Source organism: Lathamus discolor, chromosome 3 (genome assembly GCF_037157495.1).
Source record: "Lathamus discolor isolate bLatDis1 chromosome 3, bLatDis1.hap1, whole genome shotgun sequence".
NCBI lineage: Eukaryota > Metazoa > Chordata > Aves > Psittaciformes > Psittacidae > Lathamus > Lathamus discolor.
Window position 1 is genome coordinate 93,212,147 of NC_088886.1, and position 27,764 is coordinate 93,239,910.

General features: G+C 44.1%; 1 protein-coding gene across 6 annotated transcripts in view; it reads right to left on the minus strand.

Moving 5' to 3' along the window:
* Positions 1 to 27,764, minus strand: part of CAMK2G (calcium/calmodulin dependent protein kinase II gamma) — a 123,727-nt gene that overhangs the window by 18,272 nt on the left and 77,691 nt on the right. For 4 of the 6 annotated variants that reach the window (XM_065670642.1, XM_065670643.1, XM_065670646.1 and 1 more), the window contains exons 10-13: positions 25,635 to 25,757; positions 23,230 to 23,313; positions 22,546 to 22,588; positions 13,559 to 13,599 (exon numbers count right to left, since the gene is read on the minus strand). In XM_065670642.1, the coding sequence (XP_065526714.1) occupies positions 13,559 to 13,599; positions 22,546 to 22,588; positions 23,230 to 23,313; positions 25,635 to 25,757 (291 nt within the window). Of the gene's footprint in view, positions 1 to 1,643; positions 1,677 to 13,558; positions 13,600 to 22,545; positions 22,589 to 23,229; positions 23,314 to 25,634; positions 25,758 to 27,764 lie in introns of all 6 variants that reach the window. The other 2 variants (XM_065670641.1, XM_065670644.1) reach the window with 1 other exon arrangement.

Genomic DNA, 27,764 nt, shown 5'->3' on the forward strand with positions numbered 1-27,764 from the left:
GGCATGACTGGCCTACCCTTCCCAGAGCCCCACATAGCACAGCCACCTCTTACCCCACCACCTTCCACTCCTACTGCTAGCCAACATCACAGTTACTGGGTAGGCTACAACCCATGGTAATTCACAGCAGTACAGCTCAAGTTAAAAGAGGCCAATTCACCTAAAAAGGTGCCAGGCCCTTCTTAAGAATCTGTGTTAACATGATTAGTTTTGGCACAGCAGTTGACAGCACTTCCTGAGCTAGACAAGAGACAGACAGACAGGCACAAACAACACAGAGGGTGCAAGAGAAAAAACAGACCAGTGATCATATCGCTAGGGACACACATTTCTAGCCAACGGAAAGAAAGTAAGTACCAACACATGGGCTAACTCTGGTTATTTAGCCACCTTCACTGCTTCCATGTTTTATGAGGCTGACACTTTTGTGGTTTACATATCCCAGCTGCTTTAAAAAACATGAAGAGGGAATTAAAGTACTGCTGGCAGTGGGCAGAAAAGTGCAAGAAAGGCACAATGAACTCCTGCCCTGGAGTTTCATAAAGGGAGGGCTGGCAAAAAGATACTGCCTCACATCAGATTTTCAAGCAGTACTTTGGGATTACTTTGTGTGCGTGTGTGTGTGTGTGTTTACATAGTTTTAAGCTGTCCTTGAAGGAGAGGAAGAGAAGAAATATCTTCCAGATAGTAATGCAGAAACAAATTCTGCTTTCTCAGTAATGCAATATTCCTGTTCTACCTGCAAGAGAGGAGAAATAGTTTCTGTTCTTTTTCTGTGTAAAGGAGATAATGCAGTAACTAATTTTTGTACTTTAGTACTGTTCATATCTCAGTGTCAAGAGACAAAGGCATCATCTAATGGGCTGGGTATGATTCCTTACAATATGGCACCGGCCAATTTTCTCTTTGCTCTGTTAAGAGTGGGTTTGACTACTTTTCTGACAAATTCTCTGGATATCAAACATCTGTATGGATGAAAAAAGGAAATGAACAAGACAGGGGAGGCAGTTACTAGGTATTCGGTCATGCTGGGATACATAAACAAGATCAGGACAACAGGAAGTTTTGGATTATAAAGGCTCTGACAAACCTTTTCAGTAAGTATGCTATAAAAAGAAGTGACCAGCAGCTCTGAGCTGCCCAGCGGTGCTGTGCCCACACATTTCAACTCAACAGTGGAGCCCCACCAGTCTCTGCCACATTTGGAGCAACTCCCAGTTTGTTCTGTACTGCAGGGCTCCCATCAATGATGACAGCACCAACACCAGGCAAAGCACCTGCTCGTCTTTTTGGCACCTCTGTAACAGAATGACAAAGCCCCATGTCCAGGCAAGACACGCGCCTGTTCTGCTGAGCCTAGGAGAACCGCTGCTCCTTTTTGCTTCACACTCGGAGCAGGCAAGGTCAGACTGCATTGCCAGCAGTTGATTTGCTGCACAAAATGGGAACTGTCTGACTGGCCAGGGGCCAGACAATCACAGGGCCCTTTAAGTGAGGACATGGACCTTTCAGTGCACAATGATCCCCCCTGCCACCACCCCCCTGCACAGACATGCTATGTAGGGTGATGAGCACAAGCCGAGCGTGCATGGCATGAGAATGGCGGACGCACGAATCGCAGGCAGCTTACGGGAGGTGCTCACCATCAAATGCACACTGGAGCTCGACTTCCTTTTCTGGACACACCATTGAGAGAGGGAAAGAGAAGGGAAGAGAGGAGATGAGAAGAAAAGCACAGAAACTATTCACATATTAGTGCGCCAGCAAGGCCCCCCTGCCAATATTGCTCCCCTTGGGTCAGGTATAAGCAGCAGCAGAAATGCAGAGACACGCGAGAAGGTGCAGAGAGAGTCACCATTAAAGAACATGACTACACACCAAGGTGAGGGCAGGGTTGAAGCCCCCATCCACTCAAACATCGAGGTCAGAACATAAGTGCCCCACACACTGTTATAAGGAGGGAGAGGAATATATATGCATCCTTGTGGGATGGAAGGGGGTGCCTTTGTGTGCTCTCCCAACTCAGAAAACTGTGTAGCTTCCCCAGACACATTGAAGAGGTAGGCAGAAAACCACATTTTTTCACATTTGAAAGAAGCAGAGGTGTGTTTGCAACTACAACCAGAGGGTATCGAGGAGGGCACAATGGGAAAGGCATCCCCAAGGGCTAAAGAAAGAAGAGGGAACTTCTAAACATAGTACAGACAGGAGAAAGGCTCCCTCACACAGAAATTGGGGCTGATCAGAGGGAAGGTGCACCCGTGCTCAGACACAGAGGAAAGGCAAGAAAGACAAAGAGGCACTCGACAGCTCAAACACCTTTTTCTTATAGATACTGGGTGAATAAACAGAAAGCAACGCTCAAAACACTACCTGACTGGACTCTACCCTTGTGCAAAAGTATCTTCAGTCATGCTCAAAGACACCTTCACATCAAACTGCACTCTCCAGTAAACAAGGCTCAGCATGCATTTCTATGCTTTTTCATTATACTCAGTGTCATCCTGCCCAAGCCGGGCCTGGCAGGTCTTTCAGCATTACAATACCAACCCCTGCCTCCGCTGTCTTGGCATACCTTTTCCTACTGCCCTCTCCCTTTGGTATCATCTAGGCTATTTCTCTGCTGCTTACTACAGAGTCCAGCTCAGAGAGTAGTGTAGGACAGCACATCCCAGCCAAAAACCATGATGGCACAGGCCATCGTGTGTGCAGCTCTGGACTCCTGCACACTACCCCGGCCCACCTCTGGAGCAGCCCTTGAACTTGGTACAGGCCATGGAGTTGTACCTCCCTGTTTCATACACTTAGTAAGTCTTTGCAGCTTTCATTTTTAATATTGCCTAACTGACTAACTAACCTCACATCAGAGCTCAAGCACACATACAGACTGGCATGTCTTTGAAAGCAGAAGCGTCCATGTTCACCTGGTACCCGGAACCACATACCTAATCACATCATACAGTCCAAAATCATGCAGCCACTGCATGAAAAGACTTACACAGGCAAAGCTTCTGCCTCAGCTGATCTTTAATTCCAGCATGGACATGCTCCAAACACTGATCTGTTCAGCATCTGGCTGACAAATCTTCCGCTTCACGAAGGCACAACACAGGTATTGCCATTACCTGGTTTACAAACTTGTGATTCCTCCCATCTTCTTTTAGGACAATTTAGCTTTTCCAGAGGCTCTTCCTCAAGCTAGAGCTAAAATAGGGTGTGCTACCACTGCATGAATACAATTTTTAATGTATTCTATAAGTTGCAGCAGACAAACAGAGGCTATACAGATATTGCAGGGAAACTTATCACTAAAGACAGTTTCATTTGAAATTCATACAGATTTCCAATGAGTTACAGAAACAAGAAAAAGGGCAGAATACATTGAAACAAGCAAAAGGTTCAATATGAGAGTCACCCAAGCCATAAAAAAAGCAATCACTCTCCTATATTAGAGGCACAAGTAACACTGACAAAGGTGGAAACAGTACCCTCTGCTGATCAGAATTTAATCAGAGTATAATCTAAATTAAAACAGCATTGGTCTATTAACATAGCACAATATATTGCAGAAATCCCAGAAAGCAGATTACTACTACCTATTATAACAACAGGGGGAAGAAAAGCTAGCTAGGCAGTATGAAAAAGGTGGGGAGCAAGGTCTGTGCTAAGACCAGAGCATGAGAATCATATTACAACTTGAAATAGGTTGGATAATGTCAACATGAGGCTTGGGCAGTAAATGCTAAAGCATCAGAACTTTTGACTAAAGTCAAAACATACATCAGTAAATTACTAAAATCTCCCAATCCCCTCTGTGACATCTGCATCAAAGCCATCTATGACACCTTCTCAAAGGGACTGACTAGCTGAGTGAGCAAAAGTCTTTGCTGTTCTTGCGACTGAAACTTCACAAAGTCAGATAAACAGTTCTCTTTCCCTTCTATAATAAAGCTGCATTTTCTAGGCAATGCAGAGACATCCCAGGCAATGCAAAAAAAAAAAAAAAAGTTAAGGGCAGACAGTCAGTCTATGGCAAAGTACCTCAACTGATCACTTCAAGGATTTCCTTACATATGACTGACAGAACATTCTCCTAAAGCAGTACGGACAACATTTTCCTCTCTAACAAACATTCAACCCTAGGTTTAAGTTCTGTTTCTGTACTTGTGTGAAATTCAGGTGTTCATCTCTAAAGAGGAGCAGACTACAATGAAACTTAAGGAAGTCTCTTGCTTTAGGTAACAATAAACAGAAGTTGGCAGGTGACAGAAGACAACCTGAAGAATCTCTGTCCCTCCAGCACAGCAGCAATACTAGAAATGGCCGCTGTAAATGATTCCGAGCACCTATAGAAAATACAATACACACTAGAAGATGCTGTAAGTAGAGTGATTCCAAGCAAGGTCCCATTCATGGTTCTGGGCACATAACATGGCTATCTTTTTATGACAGCTTTTTGTATATCTATCTTCCCCAGTTTGACACTGACAGTACAGTTATGTTAAAATATTAAGCTTGCTGCAGCTCATATTCCTATAGAGAGTACAGTCATTTCAGTACTTAAGGAAAAAAAAAAAAACAACCCAAAAATGTTGAACTCAGATCAGTGAGAGGCAGCCTAAACTAGCAGATTTGAGGTCCTATTTCTGCTTCTGCTTTTGTCCTTCTGTGTGATGCTGAGCAAATAATTTCATCTTTATCAGTCCATCTTCTCTCTTGCCCTCTGTCAGCTTGTCTATTTAAATTCTAAGCTAAGAAGCAGGGATTTTCTGCTTAGGCATCACTACAGTGCTAAGCACACTGGACCCTTCATCTCACTTAAAGTTTCCAGGCATTACCACAATGCAGTGAAAAACATGAATGCATCAAAGGTGGGTAAAATGTGTTATAGGATGTCAGCACTTAAAGAGATCTGAATCACAGAATCACAGAACAGTTAGGGTTGGAAAGGACCTTAAGATTATCTAGTTCCACCCCCCCTGCCATGAGCTGGGACACCTCACACTAAACCATCCCACCCAAGGCTCTGTCCAACCTGGCCTTCAACAGTGCCAGGGATGGAGCATTCACAACTTCCTTGGGCAAGCCATTCCAGTGCCTCACCACCCTTACAGTAAAGAATTTCTTCCTTATATCCAATCTAAACCTCCCCTGTTTAAGTTTTAACCCGTTACCCCCTATCACTACAGTCCCTAACGAAGAGTACCTCCCTGGCATCCTTGTAGGCCCCCTTCAGGTACTGGAAGGCTGCTATTAGGTCCTCATGCAGCCTTCTCTTCTCCAGGCTGAACAGCCCCAACTTCCTCAGCCTGTCTTCCTACGGGAGGTGCTCCAGTCCCCTGATCATCCTCGTGGCCCTCCTCTGGACTTGTTCCAGCAGTTCCATGTCCTTTTTATGTTGAGGACACCAGAACTGCACACAATACTCCAGGTGAGGTCTCACGAGAGCAGAGTAGAGGGGCAGGATCACCTCCTTCGACCTGCTGGTCACACTCCTTTTGATGCAGCCCAGGATACGGTTGGCTTTCTGGGCTGTGAGCGCACACTGAAGCCAGCTCATGTTCATTTTCTCATTGACCAACACCCCCAAGTCCTTCTCTGCAGGGCTACTCTGAATCTCTCTGAAGCACTCCCCAAGCATCTTGCATAGAACAGTTCAGCAAAAAACTGTGCTGTTCAGGTGAACTTGGGTTCTCCTCATTTAGCAATCTTGAAACACCATGTCTTTAAGATTATGACAAGTTCAGATACAGAAATAGGAGCAATAACTCCTGTTGGTCACTGCATGGATGTTACTCAACCCTTTGCAGATTTCCAGACCCTTGCAGATTTTCTAGGTTGATTCACCTTGCTACTGTGCCTTCTCTAAGGCACACTTTCACAAGCTGCTTTCTCAGCATCCTGCCTTCCTCACATACTCTTTACTGGGCAAAGGGCAATGAAAGCTGATACCCACCAGGCATAAAATGTACACTTACCACAATATTCCTTACAAGCAGCAGAACAAATGGTGTTTGGTGCCTCTTTGCAGTTACATAAAATGAAAGGCAGGTTTTACAACATAGCCTTGTCACACAAAAAATCTGGATTTTTACTCTTTCAGCTGAGCTCTCCTTTAAGCTATGCTATGCAGCTTTTACTGGGAAAGAAAATAATGTGCATGCAGCAAAGAGACAAGGTAGAAAATCAACAGATTTTGCAGAGCATTGCAAGTGAATGCTGTTAAAATCTCCTGCATCCCATAGCATTCTCCACAAATTGCTATTTACATAGAGTCTTACAGTGGGTCTGAAGAACATTATTGATATCATTTTGTATCCCCCAATCACAAATTAAGGTGCTCACAAGAAAAAAAAACAAAGAAGAAGAAACTGACAAAGAGCTTAGAGAAGAACTGATTTTAAAATACTTGCAGTTACATACTTCACTAAAAATAGCACTTTGTGCGTTAACAAATTCTGATTGTAAAGATGGATGTGACATGCCTTCCTAGAACTGGAAACACATGCATCGTCGCCACCAGTAGGAAATTAAATTCCCTTTGGGAAAAAAAGGGAACACCACATTGGAAGTGCTGCCCAGAGACAAAACAAGTAACAGTAGGTCTGTAATGCTAACTACAGGGAGCCCAGACCCTGATAAGGTCAGAGGAACGACATTCAGCATGAAGTGTCCTTCACCTTCATACAGGTGCCTGCCACAGCTCATTCCTTAAGCCCTCCCTCACCCTGCAGTGGATGGCAAGTCCAGATTACAGGCAGAAAGGGGAACAAGAAAGCAAGTAGATTTGACATGAGACTATCAGAAGTGAATTTTAAAGTGGTAGCTGCACAATGTTGCTTATAAGTTTAGAATCTCAAAGGAAATACCTGGAACCTACAGTGCTGGTAACAAGACATGTGGTATGTTATATGGCTCTGCAATTCATCACCCAGTATCTTCTAGCCTCACTTTCAGGATGTGAAAGCAGAAAAGCACGTTCCTTGGGGATAAAACCTGGGCCTTCCCTGTTGGTACTCCACCAGCTTGGATCCAAATTCTGACTGAAGAAAGTAAGTGCAGCACTACCAAAGGTTTGGTGAGCAGGGTCAATTTAAGATTCGAGGCAGTTTAAATCATTCATTAAGATAATGGAAAAGTTCTCAAGTGCCAAGCTGATGAAATATCTCCAATTAGCAGAATTAGTACTTGAAATAGAAGCAGCAGTGCCAAATGAAAACTAGGAATGCTTCAAATAGATTTTGGAAAGGAATTTGCTAGAGAAGAGGGTCATGTACATGGAAATTTATCAAAATAACCCTAGTGTTGGCACACCTATATTGGAATAAAAAAATGTTTCCTTCATGTTCTCCCCTCCTGACTTAAGCTCCCACCACCCTACTTCCAAAATGGTCTGATGCAAATGAATGCATGCATGCCTCACTCAAACTTGCCTAATGCTACGTAATAGAAATTCCTACCGTATTTGTCAAATAATGCAGGGTTCTAGCATACACAGCTCTGAATACTAGCCAAAAGAATGGGAAAAACAAACCAGGAGTCTCCATATCTGGAGGGAGCATGAGAAACAGCCTAACCACATGGCATGTGGTCAGCAGCAGACCACAGTTAAAAATACAGCATGCAATGCTTGTTCTAAACCTACATCTGATGTATAATTATTTATATGGGAAGTGGTAGTGAAAAGAATACCACAAAGCTGAAAATATGTTTCGTGTTCAAGCCATGGTACCAGTGCTCCACATTACTGCAGTGGGCAGAAAATTATAGTTTGCTACAAAGAATGCAAAACCAGATGCTCTTAACTCAACCAGTCACCGGCACAAGATGTCTGTCAGAACCATCTAGGGTGAGAAAATCAGTGGGGCTAAAATTACAAGTTCCTTGCATAAGGAGCAATGCGTGAAGAGCAGGCTAGTGAGGCCACTTACCAGACAGTGACAAGCACAGAGACTGCAGCACAGCAGCCAAGTGTGCCAGTACTGCCCTGATAAACGAATGCAAGTGGTAAAAGCCTACACTTCCACAGGATGACTAATGGGACGCAGCACCATATTGGTACACAGTAGATGCAAGGCAGGAGACAAGCATATAGCCACAGAAATCATACAGTGGAGGTGTTAAGGATGTACTACAAATACACAGACCACTATCTACTCTCTATCTTGTCCAAACTTAAGACTGAGGGGAAGCAATCTGTAATTTTTAAAAATCTGCATTACTGACTAAGAAAGCTACTCAAAACACCAACTTCAAGAAGAAATTTTCAAGTTTTAAAGTGTATAGAAATCATAGAATCATAGAATAGTAATAGTTAGGGTTGGAAAGGGCCTTCAGATCACAGAGTTCCAAACCCCCTGCCATCGGCAGGGACACCTCACACTAAACCATGTCACCCAAGACTTGGTCCAATCTGGCCTTGAACACTGCAAGGGATGGAGTATTCACAACTTCCTTGGGCACTTGGCTTAGTTGAACTTTATGTGGTTGGCATTGGCCTACCTCTCAAGCATGTCCAGGTCCCTCTGGATGGCAATCCTTCCCTCCAGCGTATCAACCGAACTACATAATTTAGTGTTGTCGGCAAAGTTGCTGAGGGCGCACTCAATCCCACTGTCCATGTTGCTGACAAAGATGTTGAACAAGACCGGTCCCAACACCGATCCCTGAGGGACACCACTCGTTACTGGTCTCCAGGTGGACATTAAACCTTTGACCACAACTCTTTGTGTGCAGCCATCCAGCCAGTTCTTTATCCACTGTGTGGCCCATCCATCAAATTGATATCTCCAATTTAGAGAGAAGGATGTCGTGTGGGACAGTGTCGAACACTTTGCACAAGTCCAGGCAGACAATGTCAACTGCTTTGCCCCTGTCCCTCAGTTCTGTAGCCCCATCATAGAAGGTCACCAGATTGGTCAGGCAGGATTTGCCCTTAGTGAAGTCATGCTGGCTGCCACCAAGCACCTTGTTGTTTTTCATGTGCCTTAGCATGGATTCCAGGAGAATGTGCTCCAAGATTTTACCAGGCACAGAGGTGAGACTGACTGGTCTGTAATTCCCCGGGTCTTCCATTTTCCCCTTCTTGAAAATGGGGGTTATATTTCCCTTTTTCCAGTCGTCGGGAACTTCACCTGACTGCCATGATTTTTCAAATGTGATGGCCAGTGGCTTAGCAACTTCATTCGCCAGCTCCTTCAGGACCCGTGGATGGATTCATCAGGTCCCATAGACTTGTGCACATTCAGGTTCCTAAGATGATCTCGAACCAGATCCTCTCCTGCAGTGGGCCTAAGGTCTTCATTCTCACAGTCCCTGCGTCTGCCTTCCATCTGCAGTGTGGTCAGAGTACTTGCCAGTGAAGACCGAGGCAAAGAAGTCATTGAGAACCTCAGCCTTCTCCAAATCCAGGGTAGTCAGTTCTCCCGATAGCTTCTGGAGAGAGGCCACATTATCCCTAGTCTATCTTTCATTTGCCACATACCTATAGAATCCCTTCCTGTTATCTTTCACATCCCTTACCAGATTTAATTCTAACTGGGCCTTAGTTTTCCTGACCTGGTCCCTGGCTTCCCAGACAACATCCCTGTATTCTCCCCAGGCTGCCTGTCCTTGCTTTCACCTTTAATAAGCCTCTTTTTTCCCCCTCCAAGTTTCCTCAGCAGCTCCTTATCCATCCAAGGAGGTCTCCTGGCCCTCCTGCCACATTTCCTCCTAGGTGGGATGCAGCACTCCTGAGCTTGTAGTAGGTGATCCTTGAATATAAACCAACAGTCTTGGGCCCCCCTGCCCTCTAGGGCTATATCCCATGGAACCTTACTAAGCAGGTTCCTGAAGAGGTCAAGTCTGCTCTCCTTAAGTCCAGAGCAGTGAGCTTGCTGCATGCTCTTCTCACTGTCCTGAGGATCTCGAATTTGACCATCTCATGATCGCTGCATCCAAGGCTGCCCTGGAGCATCACGTTTCCAACCAGCCCCTCCCTGTTGGTGAGCACAAGGTCAAGCATGGCACCTCTCCTTGTCGGCTCCTCTATTACTTGCAGAAGGAAGTTGTCTTCCACACAATCGAGGAACCTCCTGGACTGCTTGTGCCTGGCCGTACCGTTGCTCTAACACATATCGGGGTGGTTGAAGTTCCCCATGAGAACAAGGGCCTACGAGCATGAGGCTGCTCCTATCTGTCTATAGAGAGCTTCATCCACAGAGTCCTCCTGATCAGGCGGTCTATAACAGACCCCAAGAGTAATATCCCCCATGGCTGTTCTTCCTTTGCCCCTGACCCACAAACTCTCTGTTAACTGATGACCTGTCCCCAGACAGAATTCCACACTCTCCAGCCTGTGACTGACATAAATGGCTACTCCTCCTCCCCGTCTGCCTGGCCTGTCTTTCCTATAGAGCCTGTAACCTTCCATTCCAACACCCCAGTCATATAGGAGCCATCTCATCATGTTTCTGTGATGCCAATGATATCACATCCCTGTAGCCGTGCACACATCTCTAATTCCTCCTGCTTATTCCCCATACTACAGGCATTTGTATAGAGGCATCTGAGCCGAGCTCCAAATGAAGCTGGCTCATTGGCTGGAGCAGCTGAAATAACTCTGCATCATTCCAAGCATTTATTGCAGGTGTTACTAATATGACCCACCGCTTTCTCCCGGAAACACCAGCAGCGATCCTTTTTGCCGGTGCATCAGCTGGCTGGGTGTGCGCTTCCTCGTTAGCCCTCTGTACAACTGCAAAGTGGTTCTGGGTGGCAACATCGGAATTTGGAGGAAATCCCCTGTTTTTAATGGTCCTCTTCCTCCTTTGTTGTTGTTTTTGTGGGGTTTTTTTGTTTTTTGCTTGTTTGTTTTTGTTACTAGCGCCCAACCTCCTGCATTAACACCCTCCTTTTCTCTCTGTGCTACGGTGGACGCTTGTGGCCCCTGCACAGTGTGGGCCTGGAGCAATCAGTCCTGCTCCCTCTCAGCCCCCTGACACCTTTCAGCCACTGACCGCATCCCGCAGCTCAGCCCCTGCTGCAGCAGGGCCTTCACCAGCGCGCACTGAGCGCAGCCCTGCCCATGGCACACCCTCGCCCCACGCGACCGGCGCAGGCACCCTCTGCACCCCGGGCTCTGCGCTGCAGCCTCCCCGCTCACCGGCTCTGTCCAGTGCCATCGCTGTCAGCGCCGGGGCAGCCAGAGCAGAGCTCCCAGAGCGGGCCTGGCCCTGAGGGGAGCTTCCGCCATCCCGGCTGCTGCCCTCTCGCGCTGCCAGCGCCAACGGCCCCACCAACTGAGGTGCTGCGTCCTTTGCCCGCCATGGTTGCTTGCGTTCCCACCACCTCCACTAAGGGCAGGACCGTCCCTCCTGGCACCGCCGCCTGTGAGTCCCCGAGCGGCTCCTGGGCAAGGCCTGGCCGGGGCTCGAGGCTCCCTCGGCGCCTGTCTGCTGCTCAGAACTGAGGCGCCTGCAGCCGGGGATTCCCCTCGCTCCAGCGCTGAAGGCTCCTCTCTGGAGCCACTCACCTCGGCAGATGGCCGTTACTGGCCACAATGAGGACTTAAAAGCTACACCTGAAGATAGACGCCATGTGGGGAGAACGGGATGGTTAAACAACTCTTCTGAGGGCCCTCAGCCCAGGTTAAAAGCATGGAGTGCCCCTCATGGAGACCACTCGGGTTCATAAAGCAGAGCAAGGCAGTTGGATGCTGACTCTTGACTGGGGGTCTCCAGTGTCATGCAGAAGTAGAGGAGGTTCCCAGAGGACAGCCCCATTCACCATGCACAGAGAATGCTATGCTCTCTAATCTTCCTTCCGCTATATCACCAGTATTCAATTATATGTATCAGGAACAACATATACTGTGAACGGTTGAAGACTACTTCAAACCAGCTGGAAAAGCAAATCCAGCTTTACCCTTTTCACAGAGGAAGACACTGTGTTCTCAATGAATCAAACACCGCAAGCTTTCTGTGGAGCTGGAAGTCTCTAACATACAGGTCTCCTTGTAACTCATCTATCCGTTTCTGGAATATTGTGACCCAAGCTGGGAAGGCTCCCTGAGAGCCTGTTGGAAATCAAGAATCCTGAGAAGAAAGGCATTTTTTTCTAGATAGCTGACAAAAAGCTATGTGGGCGTGTTATCTGCTGCTTTTCGAGTTGCTTCTTCTCTGCCATGTTGGGATTTTGAAGCACACAGATGCTGGTTCTGAGTTCACAGCACTGGGGATCACCCATTCTTATTCCACGGGATTTTACTGTGATGTTTCCCATATCAATAGATGTGACAACTCAAACGCACTTGCTGTATTAGTGTGCATGTGTTCAATGCGTGTCTGTATAAGAGGTGGGCATCTGCAAGGGCACAAAAGCTCACTCTTGCAGGCACATTTCAAAGGTAAGCATCCTAAGGCAAGAACAGCAGTGCCATGTAGCATTTTGGTCAAAACAATCCAAAGACTTGGGTGTCATTAAGGCAGAACACAGCAGAACTGCAAGAACACAAGTTTTACTAGAGTAGTCCCCAAAATAAACATAACTCCTTTGAAAACACCACTTTTTCCAGAAGCCTGCTTATATTGTGAGCTCTCTGGAAACACAGCCTCATTAAAATGGAAAAGGGCTAAGAGAGCAGGAGAGAACAAGCATGTTGGTCCTGCAGTGTGCATATCAACCCTGCAGTCATGGGATATCAACCCTGCAGTCATGGGATAATGAAGATTTGCACAGCACAAAACCAGAAGATGAACTATTTCGCCTAACAGCTGTGGGGAAATTTTTGGACTTCAAATGAAAATGCAAGCAAATAAACCAAACGCTAGTTTGCCACGTGGAGGACAGTTATCCTTTGGAACAGTTAGGGGAAGACAGTGCTGTAGCCCAGTACTGTCTCAACTCCAGTACCAGACGGTAAAGAGCTACTGCCTGGAACAACATACAGCCTTGGGAATGGCCTATTTGACCCCCAGAACATAAGGATGATCACACACACAAAGAGTGAAATTGAAGTGGGGAAACCGGAGATTGCCTGGCCCTCAGGGATGTGGACTGAACAACACAAGACTCAGTTTCCATTCTGTCCAAACATGAACATCTTCCCCATGCCTCTTCCCAGCTCAACCTTCAGCATCTGTCCAAGGGGGATGACAAAGAAATTTCCATGGGGTCTGCTGGGTATCCTCAGTTACTGACAATTGCACTGTGCAGTTTTGATATCCAGAAGCATTCTGCACTGAACAAACCAGACTAGCCAGAGGCATGTGTTACACTTGAACAAGCCTTGGTCTTTCTAATCCACAGCACTGACCAGTTCTCCATACTTCAGAGAAAGGGCAAAAAGGAATGTTGCTGGTATGATAGTGCACTTAATGAGTTGTGTGATGTATAAGGTGCATGTAAGGAACATTAAGATCCCACCCCACACTTCATAAGGATACACTGAACATAACAATCGCAGTCACAAGACAGGGCTGTGGTTTCACCCTGGGAGGGGATGGCAACCTGAGAAAGCAGCTGCCTTCTGTTCAGATGGTGGGAGAGATAGTGAAATGGGAAAGCAAGAACTTACCTTCACTCCATCTGACTTCTTGTTCAGCAGGCTTTTGGCAGCTGTAGGGAGAAGCAGAAGTAGGTCAGATTTTGTTTTCAAGAATGTTCTCCTCCCCAGCTCCCTGAAAACTGCACAAGTCTTCAGGACAACCATACTACTAACTCCTATCTAACAGCAAGAGACCCAGAGAACAGGCTGAGTCACCCATCAAATTCATCCTGATAGCAGAGTCACCCATCCTATTTATCGTTCACCTATTTAGGCAAAAGCGTTCTCACTTTCACCATCTCAAGACCACCAAGACTGAAATGAGACTTTACAGCTCCTCTGTTTCAATCCTCCACTCACACACTGTGACCCATCCAGAAGTGCCAGCAGTTACAGTGGGAAAGCTAAAGCAGTCTGCCAGATCTAAAGGCTTTACCCTCAAGTTCAGCCATTCACATAACAGACTTTGTAAATAAAGGGGGCATTGATAATGCAGAGGCATCCTAATTACTGCTATTCACAGTTACTCTGGGGGAACATCTGGATAGCTGAAAGGAAGAGCCTGGAAAAGTGCAAAAGGCAGAATCTGATAACAGTTAAAAAAAAAGAGAAAATGAGAAAAGAGACAGGAACTAGGCTGAATTCTCCACTGGAAGATAAAGATGCTCTGTTCTGCTTAACTTAAGCAACTAGCACTAGCAATGAAAGTGAGAGCATGATAAGTACAGACAGAGAGTGCACAATAAATGCCTGTAAGAAGGCACACTTGGGACTGACAAAGGACCTGCTCTATCTATTACAGGTAAGTGGTATGTTGACCACAACTGTCAACAGTAAGACCCCATCTACAACCTCAACAGATGTAAAACATGGCTTGCCTACTCACAAAGATTATCTTGAGTTGTTTCAACTTCTGTAAACAGCATTCTAGAGACCTACTGGACCAACACACTGATATGTCTCTCCTAAGTAGCTGCTGGGTCCAGGCACTTGACCTGGATTTTAGCTCCAGCAAAGATAAGGCCTTGAGAAAAGGCAAATCCTAAGACAGTGCTCACAATGACTGTTTAAATGCTTCAACTCCCAAAGACATGCGTGAGTTGGTCAGCGTGAAGTGCTCAGTCTCTCTCTAGAAGCAGCAATGTTAGGTAAAAATGGTCTTGCAATATCCAAGCAACTACTCAAGTTGTATGTCAAAAGCATTTTCGTTCTTGCATTCCCTACCACATGACTCCACAGATACTGATTAAGTGGACAATATTACCTGAGCTGGTGCAAATGGTGACATTGTCTCCTCACAATAAGGAAGTGACACCCACACAAGTTTATTACAATCTCTGAATTGGTCTTCCTAATTCTATTCCCTAATGAAAGTATCAAGTTAGACCAGGATTTTGTCTTCATTCCTGCTCTCAGAAACCATCCAAGAACACTGGAAAAACCTCATGCAGAGGTTGTCTTGAGTGTTACCTGTCAAAACATAATGCTACAATGTGCACATGAGAAGGTAGGCAAAGTGATCCAAGCAACTCATTTGCCCTGCAACAGTTTCTTTGCTGTGTGTACACATATGAAAGTATGAAAGACTGAATCTAACAAGTAAGTTCTTTCCACCTTCAAGGCATGAAGAATACCAGCTTGATTCTACATGCAAGTGAGAAAAACAAGGTGATTATGGAGTCAAAAGGGGTCCAGCATTTATACCACACACATATCAAGGCATCTCACACAACAACTATAGAAAACAAGAAACTGTTATGGCCTTAAACACTTCAGAAGGAGTAAAGGATTCTGCAACTTCACAAGTGTCACATATGGGACATCCTTGAAGGGGGGTGGGGGGAATCAGAGAAGGAAACAGCACCACCATATGTTCTGAGAATGACCCAGACACAAACTGGGAAGGAACACTTTTCACACTTTCTGTAGTTTCCCCAGAAACTGACATTTGTCTTTGTGGACAGAAGACAGCTAAAATTATGTTCTATGAAGTTAAAACAAATTCAGCTGACAGTCCCCCTGTGTGGCCCAGCACTACCTAATGCTAAGCCAGTACTCCCCAGAACAGCCTGCCTGTGTAGCCCCATTCCCTGTTTGTACCTCTGCACTGCGTACAACCTTTTCCCACAGGCCTGCCAGCATCCCAGCACTGCAGAAGGGAACTATGTCCGGGTTGTATTTAGTTCATACATCATACTGTGGTTTGTAAGGACAACTGGAGAGTGCATGAAATGCATTCACATGCAAAGTCGACTGCAGACACCTCAAACAAAAGGAAGGCATGTGTACATGTTATAAGACAAATCAAAGAGGATGCAATTGGAATTTCTGCAGCAAGGCTTCCTGTAACACCAATCATTTTAGAAGACAGACACCACCACCCAACATGCAGCTAAGCAAAGAAGGGAAGGGAAAAAAATCCAAGGACACATGGAGGCAGATTCTTAACTGTTCAGGAAGTGGTCTTGTACCCATGCTCTGCAGTTTTCCAGGCATGAGATGCTAGTATTTATTTTCACCATCCTTGGCAGTTCCTCTACACCTTAAAAGGATTAAATTTCCTCTTCTCAGTGGAGTTAAGAGCTCCTCTATAAAGAAGCAACAGAAAGGCACATGCTGCTAAGCTGGTAACTTAAAAGCACAGTTCTGTTCCTGCTTCAACAAGACACTCTCCAGTTAATCCAGAAGAGAAAGGCAAAAAAGTCCTCCCCTGCACACACCCCACGTCCCTCCCTCTCCCCACATTTATCAGTTTTGGCCACCGTAGGAAACATCCTGCATTCTGGACCATGCTCCTGGCAGAAACACAAATCCCTAATACTGAACGTATCAGCAATAAACACTAGACACTCTGGATGTACCAGATCAAAGGGGGAGAGGGGGGCAGTGGAGAGAATTTCCAAGAGGGACTGAAATATCCATTCCAAACACAGCCATGGAAAGTGCCTTACCCCTGCCAGCTCCACTCCTCCTCTTCCAGAGAGGGTAGCCTGCGCTGGGTTTGCCCTGTCTGCAGCTGTCAATCTCAGTTATTTCTCATCTCAGTTAAGCTTCCGAAGAGTATTTTTTGGGATGCAGAGATAATACTGAGGATACTTTTATTAAGCTTGACTGACTTATGATGCTAGGCCAGCAGACAAGCCGAGTTCTGGCTTCTAAACACAAGATTTACACCATGAAGAATTCTAAGACTTTGCTGAGACTTGATTATTAAAATAAAAATCATACCATAACAACAGGATTCCCAAGGACACAGAGTTGCAGCTTGTCATCCTTGTTCTCAGTTCAAAGAAAGTCAGATTAAATAATTCTCAATTCAATGTCACTTCTGGGGCTCACCACAAAACAGCCAACAGTCAGTATATAGCCACAAAGAGGCTACCATTACAAACAATGCCCATGACTGCAGTGTAACAAGAACATCTGTTTCTAAAGGACAAGAGAGAGCAAAGACAGGTGGTTAACACTCTGCCACAATGGCTATTTAGGCACAAGCCATCCTAGCAGCAGCCATTTAAACACAGCAGAGTGATTTCACAGAACAGAGGGGAATAGCTGTTCTCTTGTATTCTCTATCCTCACTTGGTTTGTCACAGCAGTCCCCTTTCTCTTAGATTCCCCAGTGACTTGCTATGGGAACTTACTTCAATAGTAATTGCACAGGAATTGCACTGAGAGATGAATATGAAGAAAACCCATTTGCATGGGTTAACTGTCTGGCAGAATTTACAACGTGGACTCTTGCTGAAAAGTTGATTTTAAATTTTTTGTTAATCCTGCTTTGCTACTAACTCCCTCTGCCACCTAAATGACACCACTGTTTCAGAAATGTACCTGAGCAATAGACAAGCAGCAACATTTAACACTTTTCCCCTCGATGAAAAGCCTTCCATGAGGGCTTCTATTCCTCAGTATGACTAGAGTGATTCTGTTCTAAGAACTGCTACAGGCACTGGCACTGGTTGCCCAGAGAAGCTGTAGCTGACCCATCCCTGGCAACATGCAAGGCCAGGTTGGATGGGGCTTTAAGCAACCTGCTCTAGTAGAAGGTGTCCCCGGATCTTCAAGATCCCTTCCAACCCAAACCATTCTATGATGCTATGAAAAGTAGTCAGTCACTTCTAAAGACTCTTTTTAAAACAAGCAGAGAAAGAAGAGTAGAACCAGATGGAGAGGCAGGTATAAACCCCAGCCCATTAGGCAGTACAAGCCTTTACATGATTTGGACCCACAGGATCTCTTATAGCAGATGCTTTTTGCCTATCCAATTCACCTCATAAGCCACAGCCATTGCCCAGCACCTGCTGCCAGCCCTCTTGGCATGAGCCACACAGCTCCCAGTTCTCCCACTAGTGAATAATTGAGAAACTGTGTGGGAGCCAGGTGATTTCCTGCTGCTTTTTTCACCTCTGCCAGGTGTGCATATGAGACATGTACACACACAAACAAGAACAAAACCTTAAAGGGCTGAAACAGTCTGAATGCCCATCCTAGACTTTTGAGCCTGAATGCCACTGTCTGTCCCAAATTCAAGAGTTGATAAAAATATGAGAGCGCCACTTCTGCAGAGTTACAAAAACTAAATTTCCTGACAAACCAAGAAATGAAGGTGTGAAGGGCAAACACCACAAGAAAAGGCATTCACAGAGTTCTTCCAAGCTTTAGGGAGAGGAAGATAAAAGTAAATGGAATTACTATGAAAATTTAAATATATTTTTGACGATAAATAAGACTGTCAAGTCATCGTGATAAACATTTAAATGCAGCAATGAAATCCATGTGATTCTGGGAAGCTGTAAAATAGCAGTTTAGTTACTGAAGTGCATTACTTCAGCAGGTCCACACTGCAGTAGTTGAGCAGCATTTGCTGAAACCCCTTAACGTTTCTTAAGCAACTTGGTAGATATAGAAATCACTTAAACTTAATTTTTATTAAATGTGACCTCAACTTCTGCTTGGGAAACGTGGTTCCCAGTGATCTCATTTATTCAAAGCTCTCTGGAAACAGTTCAGTAAATGTTTTCCTCCAGATTTTCATCCTTTGAATTCACACCAGGAGGCTGGTGTTGACATTAGCCAAATGACACAAATTTCTGGTCCTGAATGGATAGCTGTGTAACTAACACAACACAGCAGAAACTTCAAATGTATTACTCACACAATTTCAACTTTACTTTGGTTAAAGGAAAGGAACCAAATTCCAGCCTGAGCATAAATGTATATACACACACAAACCAGCAAAAAATCAGATTCACAATCACTTCTAGAAGGCAGGGGTAACAGGACAACGAAATATTTCAGTACCGCTTCAGCATTTGTATTATTTCCTTTTTCTTGCTCTTTAGTCAGCTCAAAAAACATCTCTGTACAGGTTACACCAAATACGCTCAGGCACATGAAGCCCTTCATTACTGACAAAGCACTCTGCTTCCTAGACCTGCCTCCAGCCTCTCTCAACCTCACCTATATAGTTAAAAACCCAAACCTGCGTATCAAAGAGTTAGTAAGGATATAGAGACAAACATAATGAATTCTAGCTATTGCCACAAGCTGCCATAATAGCTCCCTCACAAAACTGACTTGAGCATGCAGTGACAACTCCCAAGAAAAAAGCTCAGCATCAGTTAAAGAGAGATGCAGGCATAAGGCTTAATTACTTGCAATGTCTGCCCCAGGATCTTTTTGGAACATGGGGTAACACAGGACTTGCGCTGAAACACTTGAGAGAAGGGAATTTCATAGAGTGTGAAAGCTTGTTGAACAACTCCTCCCCAAATAAACAGTTGCAATCAGGTTAGGAAAATGGTGCTAAGAATTTCATGTAGTTCACATGCACGTCTTGCATAAAAAATTAACTTATGGAGAAAAGTCACTTCTCAGCACCTTGTGAAGATGGTTGTTTCTAATATGAAAACCATTTTTTGTCCATCCTTTCACTGAGTTTATAGCATGCTTGCATTCAGAGTTTTATCGACATAAATGAGATCAGGCACTCTTAAATACTGCAGCTATTAGGAATTGCTGAAAACCTTGCCAACTTTCTCCTAGTAATAAATTCACATTTACTTCTCAGAAGGTGATTTAGGAGTTTCTTGCATATGATCTAATCAATTGATTTACCAGACTGTACTTCTGTATTCAGTAAGCGAATGCAGCTCAGATCACTGTTTCCTTGGATTATCTGAACATCACAAACCACAAGTGAGCACCCAAATCATCCCCTGCACACCCTGGTGTGACTATTAAAGATCCCACAGTGAAGTTTAGATTGCAATATTCTCTCTTGCATCAGAATGCAGGCAGAAGCTACAAAACCCATATTATAAACATGTCTCAATTTCCTGACTTATAGTGGAAGGAGCGCGACTGTATCTGGTTTTAAGAAATAGCTTACAGCTGACTTGAGATGAAATCTTTTATAAAGAACCACAAACAGCCAATATTTAATTGTTGACTATACCACAATGGGGGAAGGGAGACAGATCACGTTCCTTTAGGAGCTGACCTGAGGCAAAAGGCACCTAAGGAAGCAACATATTACTGCAGAAGAACAGATTTTTTTTGCTTCGTAAAAAGTGAGATTTTTTGATGGGACAAATAAGAGAAGCACTGCTACAGACTCCTTAGGCATACCATTTGTCACAAGCTAAAACCACACTGTCAAATGAAGGAACTCCACATTACAAAATGTGTGACAGAGGAGACAGTAATGACAACAGGATTAAAGTCGTCTTCTCATATTTCCTGCACATAGTACTATTGCGCCTAATTAACTGATACCAGGGTCACATGAGCCTTCGTTTCCTCTTAATTCAAAACAACTGTGTAGAAGCTTTTAGAATATCTTATCCCCAGACAGGAATAAGCTTCTGCCTTCATACATCTAGTTCCCTGTCTGCTGGGAATGGGGCTTTTAGAGGCCCACAGACCTGTGTCACCCAATTACAGAAAATAAAATCCCCTTAAGGTCTTCAGGGAAAGAAACAAGCTACTGTTTCAGAACTTTTCTAGAGCAGTTAGATGACTTGTCACTATAGGGAAAGTGTGAACTGTACCAGAAGTTCCCATGTGGACTTTCTAACTTTTTACTTTCAGCTAACGTGCACTTATTCTTCAGTTCCAGCAGATTTACGTATTTGAGCTGCAACAATTAAGAAAGCCTAAGTAAATTAAAAAATAGTAGTAATAGAAAGAAGTCAAGCTCATCTTCCACACAGTCCTGCAAAGAAAACAAGAGAAGCTGATCTCCCCGCTTTCAAAGCATATCAAAATATCAGAAATTGCTGCTATCCACAGAGGCTGTAAACACTTTGCAGCTAAATTCACAATATTCCTTTCTGGACAGTTTTTTTGGAGCATACCATTACCTGGTATCTCATTACCTCACAGCTTACATTCAAGGCAGAAACTGGTGACATTGAGAACCCTGCACTCTCTATGGGCCACCTAGGATTTCCTTTTCTTCAGCTGCTAACTGAAGCAGATCCAGCAGCTTCAGCCCTTGAGACAGAGGAATAAGCAGAGCAAGCCTTTTCCTCGTTGATACTAGCTCAGGGAATAAGTGGATGTATAGGTCACACACCATTAAGGAGAACCCTTCTCTCAGGCATTTCATGTACTCAAAATCTGGGCCACAGGAGATTTTCTTATCCAAGCACTTCTGCAGCTTCATTAGAAGTGACAACATTTGCAGACTAAAAAAGGAATCTAAAACTGCTGGTTTAAAAAAAATAAAAAGCCTGAGTATTTCAGAATCATCAATTAAGTGAAATAAAAACCTGTTGTATGGACAGATCAAAAATGGTTCACACAAGCCCAAGACAATGTAGCGCTTTGTACAGTCCAGCAGAAGCCCTGTTGTTGCGCCGTATCTCCTCAGTTACTTTAGAATCATTCTCAGAAAACAAGATATAGTTTTTAAGTCCTGTAATAGCACAATTCTGGGACAGGTGAATGGAGAATATTATTCTGCCCCTTTAAGAATGCTGCCTTGATATCATAAAAGAATGTATGTATGAATGCACTCTTGGAATGCTGGGATGATCATTTCACAGAGGTTTTCATTCCAATTAGAAGTTTATTGTAACATCACCCAGAATGTAAGTATTGCTATTCACCATTAGTAAATGGCCAGATGAAATTAATACACTTCCATTTCATTCATCATCACTTATAATCCATACAGCAGTCTTTCACTTGAAAGTAGCTGTAGTCAGGTGCAATAAAAATCTGACTCATGCATTCAATTATTGCCCTTTTTAAAAGGGGAAAAAATTACAAAGAGGGCAAAGAAAGCAAACAACCCCATAAACCAAAAGCACTTGCAAATAGAGTTTTTCCACCCAAATGGCAATGAACACAGATAACTGTATCACCTAGATGTGCTGAGCCAACACAATCATCTTCCAGAAAGTACTGATTTGCATGTTGAGATCTGCATTTTCAGTAAGTGCACTACGTAATGCAGTTGGGTGGGAGCCAGACTACCAGTTATTAAGCTTAAAAGGATGAAAATCACTTCTGAGACTCCAAGAAGGAAAATTCTAATAGCTCGGTACTTCAGACCCATTTTTGATGAGTCAAAGTAATACAATACACAAATAGCTTCTGTCTGTATTCTCACCGATATTATTACTTGCCCTGTGCCCTTATCTCAGTCTAAAGGAATCACTGCTTACCTAATACGAGTTCTTGACTCCTGGCTTCAGAGGGGAAAGCTAACAAATACCAGCTAGTATTACCCCAAAATAATCTGATAACAAAGTACCATGAAAGGTTTGTGCCAGCTAACTTTACTTCTGTTTTGTGTCTGACTAGAGCACCATGTTCTCCTCCCCAAACAAATTACTTCTTATTTCACACTGGTCACCAGCCAAGGCAAAGCAACCACCATTACACCGTGATGAATTGTAAGCATGTTTCCTCCCTTCCTACTCAACCCCAAAATGGCTATAATATCTCCCAACTCACTCACACAAAACCAAACCAAGGAAGGGATAGAAACAGGAACAACTTACCTGAAAAATTCCGAGACACAAGCATTGTCGTGAGGATTGCACCCTGTGGGAAAGAGAAAGCAGGGATAACAGATGGTGTCACTCACTTCAGAGAAGGGCTGGGCTGGCCCGTGGAGAACACAGCGTGTCAGGTATTCCACACAGGAAAGCACTAGTGTATCCAGGATTCCCACATGTGGCTGTTGTACCTGACAGAACCACCTGAAGTCCTGTCTTTCTAGAGTGGCAGCTAGGGATAGCCTTGGAAATCTAAATAGCATTAAGAGTTATGCTTAGACACACAGTTGTTTCCCAGCTTCCATACAGCAGATAGCTGCTTAATGCACAAGCCACAGGCTTTGCACCAGCTACAGGCAACTGATACACTCTTACTGAGAGGCAGAGAGTGATCAGACCTAAAAGATCCAGGATTTAAGAACTAGTTGCTCTATTTCAACCCTCTTGAATAAAGTAGAAGGGGTGATTATATAGCAGAAGAGGCTCTGGAAACTTAACAGCTTTGGAGAAAGAAACTACCCAACTCCTCAACAAACTGCTTTAGTACCCTGTACTGGAGGACCACATAAGATACTTCACTAATGTTAGTGAACTAATCATAAAAAGAAAAATACTGTTGCTAGGAAGATACTAACCTCAAGTTCAGAGGATTAAAACCAAACTTAAGGCAAACTAACATATACTTACCTTTAGCTTCCTTCTAGCATTGAACTTTCTCAAGCATTCCACAGTCTCCTGCCTGTGCATCATTGAAGCGACAGTGGATCGTTGCTGAAAAACAGGAACAGCATAAGATCAAGAACATACCTTAACCAAATCAGCCATGGGAGTTTGCACCACTTGCACACAACCACGACATGCAAGCTGACATGGCTAAGCCTCCCACCACTGCATGGCTGCAAAACACTACCACTTACAACACTTCGTAACTTAACTTCCCAATACAGCAAGACATGTTAAATCAAGGCTGGCTATTACAAGACTGTGCCCAAGAAACTCTATGGCTGAGGTATAGGTGAGAATCAATGTTCCCTGCCTCTCAAGTACACAAATGAACCAAGACAGTAAGACAACAAAATCAAATGAACAAGCTTGTCCATGGGGGACTGAGTTAGAGGCACTACAGAAAAGGTCTGGGTTTAGTTATGGGTCTTAGGCATTAGTTATGGCTCTAAGGGGAAATTCCAAGTGGTAAGTGAATACTAGTGAGCGGTAGCCTTCCTGAACATGACAACTTCCTGAATCTAAGTGCTTGACTGGCAGAGGCCTCGGCATCTTTGCATCAGTTTTGCAGAAATAGACTTTCAGTGTGTAAGAGGAAAGATCACATAGCTCTATTGTACCAGAGCAAAAACCTGAGCATATAACCTCTAGCCAGTGATGCACACCTGTCACCACAGCAGACTGGGATCACATCAGCTGCAAAAGAGAACTTCCCAGAAGTGTTGCCAGTCACTGAGAGCACATGAGGAAACCAGAGACTGATGCTGCCTGGCATTTAGAGCACATGAGGAAACCAGAGACTAATGCCAAAGTAGCTGTTGCTCTTGCATAGAGCCACAAGCCTGAATTCCCTTTACAAGGACAGTGGGTGAATTACTAACTTGGCAGATTAGTGTGCAACAAACCCTCCACTACCCTTCTCCTGCTTGGAAAAACTTCTGCAATACCCAAAAGAACTGTAAACTGTACTCATATTCAGTTAGTTTCATAGGAAATCTCTGATCCTACCATCAAAGCTGGTCACCTGTTGTAGTACACATGCCAGCACAGAGGTAGAACATAGCTAAACTGTCCTTTAACAACTTTGTTGGTCACTGTTCATCCGGCTTCCTTAGGAGTGACAGTGATGTCTGGTTTTTCAGTGTGGGCTTACAAGAGTCAGGACACAAACTTGAGTTCAGTGATGTTAGGGAACTCGGTGTCTCAGATAAACTCAAGATTTCCTACTACATTTACGTCAGAGGAGCAATACATCCCCAAAAAGAAAAACGCATGTTGCACACAGAGACTGCAGAGCAAATGGAAACAACAGACTAATAGGAGGCAGTTTGGGTGAGAGGCTGAAATGGCTGTGAAGTGAAACTGAACTCTGCATAACTCAGAGAAGGAAAGCCTCTCCTGAACTGTTCTATATTATGTTGCCACAGGGAGCGAGCTATCGTAATACATGCATCTTTGGTTACAGGCACTGGGACAAAAGTTAAATATACAGGAACTGCTACTGATTACAAGCATGCAAGGAGAAAAACCAGAGAGATGCAAAGCCTCAGCTAGTGTGAAGTTTTGACTTCCAAGGAACTCACATCACTACAGCAGACACTACACTCCTGTTACACAGATTTTCACGTAAGTTTAAATTCCTGATCTGTTGTTCTGGGGTGGAAGTTAAAAACCACCATCATTTCTCAAGAACAAATGGGCAAAGGAACACACTAGGCACATCCTAGAAAGCAGAACTATGCTACGGTATTACAAGAACATCTGGTTAGACTTAGGTGGAACTATTTCATCCTGCAGAGATAAAAGTACACCATTGCTGCCCTCCCTACACCCACTCCCATTTAATTTCTGGGATTTCCTTGCCAACTTTGTAAAAGATGGAAAGCACTTATGTGTGGGGGCTGGCAAGGCAGAAACTACATACACAGAACAGCAACAGCTCTTCTGCGGATTTCAAGTTTACAGCCAGTTAAGCTGCAGCACAGCAGAAATGTTCCAACGGTGCAAAGATGCAATGCCATAAACTGAAGTAGAGATGAAAACCAAAATAATCCTCACATATTCTGTCTGATGCCAAACTCCCTCTGACATTTTAGGATAATATGGATCATACAAGGACATGTGAGGAAAACCAGAAACTGTGGACATTCACAAGACTTTTAAAAGAATAAGGTGGTTTTTTTCTCCCTACAGTGGCAGTAAAGACCCACAGCGTAACGAAGTTACTGTGTTGAAGGTCAGCCTTGAAAAACAAAATAATCACAATTTGAAATATTTCAAATTTTCTGGGTTCCTCTGCAGCAAAGTCTTCTCGATGGGTCAGTTCAGGGTAAACTACAAGTTAGTCCGTAATAAAGGAAAGCACTTACGCAGACCCATGGGTGTTTGAGAGCCTGGTCAGCTGTGATGCGCTTTGCAGGGTTTATCGTCAGCATCTGGTTGATCAAGTTCTTTGCTTCGGGAGTCACAGTGTCCCACTCAGGTGATGGGAACTGAAAGAGGAAGAAGGAACAGATGAAGTGGAAGTGTTTTCTACTAGCACAAGAGATTTTCCTTCCTATACAGCTGAATTCCAGCTTTTGCCCTTTTGATACCAGGGCTAACACATTTGCAAAATACAACTCTGAAAACCCACGCTGAACAGAATCCAGTGAATGAATGGTACCAGACAGCAGAACATACCTGTAACCATTCACCAGACACAGGCAGGTAGATTATCAGTTTAAAAGCTTTCTAGGAATCACTCAGACCTTTGAATTTCTTTCACACTCAACAGTCAAAAAACCTAAGTCACAGATCTGTCAGAACACGAGTTCTAACGTGAAAAACACAAGCAGTATCTTTTTTACCCCACCTTGCTCTTTCTTCAGCATGCTAAAAAGTTGTAACAGCATATGCAAAATCATAAACACTTAACTACATCAAAACCTTAGAAAAGCAAAAACTGCTAACAGAGAACATCCCACCAGGTCACTTTCCCCACCACAGAGCACAATATTCTGGAACAATACCAGTCACTTAGGTGTAACATCCCACCGTCAAGATGTTAGCAAGCAGCTACCATACTAGAAATCATTGCTTGGGGAGCAAGAGAGATGTAATAGTGGATGGGAATAGAGAAGCATGGAAATGAAGAGAAGATTCTCAAGTATTTCAGCTACCCATGAGAGGTAACTGCTCTCTCCTATAATTCCAGTAATGATAGAGATGAATATTTACAGTATCCTCCAGATGCTTGCATGTTGTATAGATGACAGCTGAGATTAAATGCAGTACATCTCACTCCTATGAATCTACTGTACAAACAGAGGTGAACTTGAGAACACAAAGCTAAATGTGCTGTTGGGATAAAGTCCCCTGTCTTTAAGGGGAGGGGAAAGACTGATCCATCCTGAGAACACTTCCTTACAGTATTACATTATTCAGAAAAAGTTTATCCCATCTCTTTTTTCCTACATTATGTGCTTTGCTCAGTTGGGACATAAAAATACACCACTTCATTTGTTTCACACATACTCCTATTTCTGCATTCTCGGGCATTAGCAAGGCATTATACAAATTTGTTCTGCTAACATTGCAAGAGACAACTCAAATTATGATACTGAGCTTTCAAGCCAGGACACCTTCTCCCATCCAAACTCTGAAGTATTCATGGTAATGCCTTGCAAAACCCCTACCCAACAGCACAAAGTCCAGTTCACAGTTACCACTTCCACTATGGTCAAGAGAGAACAGACCAGTCCCGTACATACTGGCCTGTTGGGGTAAGGACACCAGGGGCAGGTACACAAGTAAAACTTGAGCTGTTTTCTACCAGGCAAAACAAAGGAGGAATCTACTGCAACTTGTTCATTATAGGTAAGAATTGAAAAACAACATTTAGATGGGAGGTATCAGGCACTTCATTCCTCATGACTTACAGGAAGAGTCAGACATTTAACCCCTGAAGTGCTCTGAAAATTCCCATTGACAGAATTAGTGCAAAACAACTTCAAATAGCAAGCAACACAGAAACGAGAGGGGCAGGAAGACAACAGAACACGAGTCCATTTAAGGCTATCACTTTCCTTTCACTCAGATAGCCACTGAGCCAGGACATGGGGTTAGGCAGACCTTTGTTCTCACCAGTACAGCCGCTCTCATGGTCTCAGGCACAGAAGCGGGAGGCAACTGGGATCCAGCAGAACCCTTGCCTTTTCTTTTTTAATACACACAAGAAGACAGCCTACAAAGCAGACTCCCCAACTTCCTCTTGATATTCATGCCTGCAGGCTTCGAACTAGGATTTCCAGAAGTTCATTTGTCCCTCCCAAGCCTCTCTTTACATGGAAGAATTTTTGTCAAACATTCAAGCTGTGGTACCCAAACCACGTTTTACACCATTCTGCTTCCCAGTACTAACCTCCTTGCTATTCCTCTCCTTCAAGCACTTTTCATACCTCAGTTTTGCCTTGCTCTGAAAACTGTTCCGTGAACTGGCTTTTCATCAGAGCCTCCAA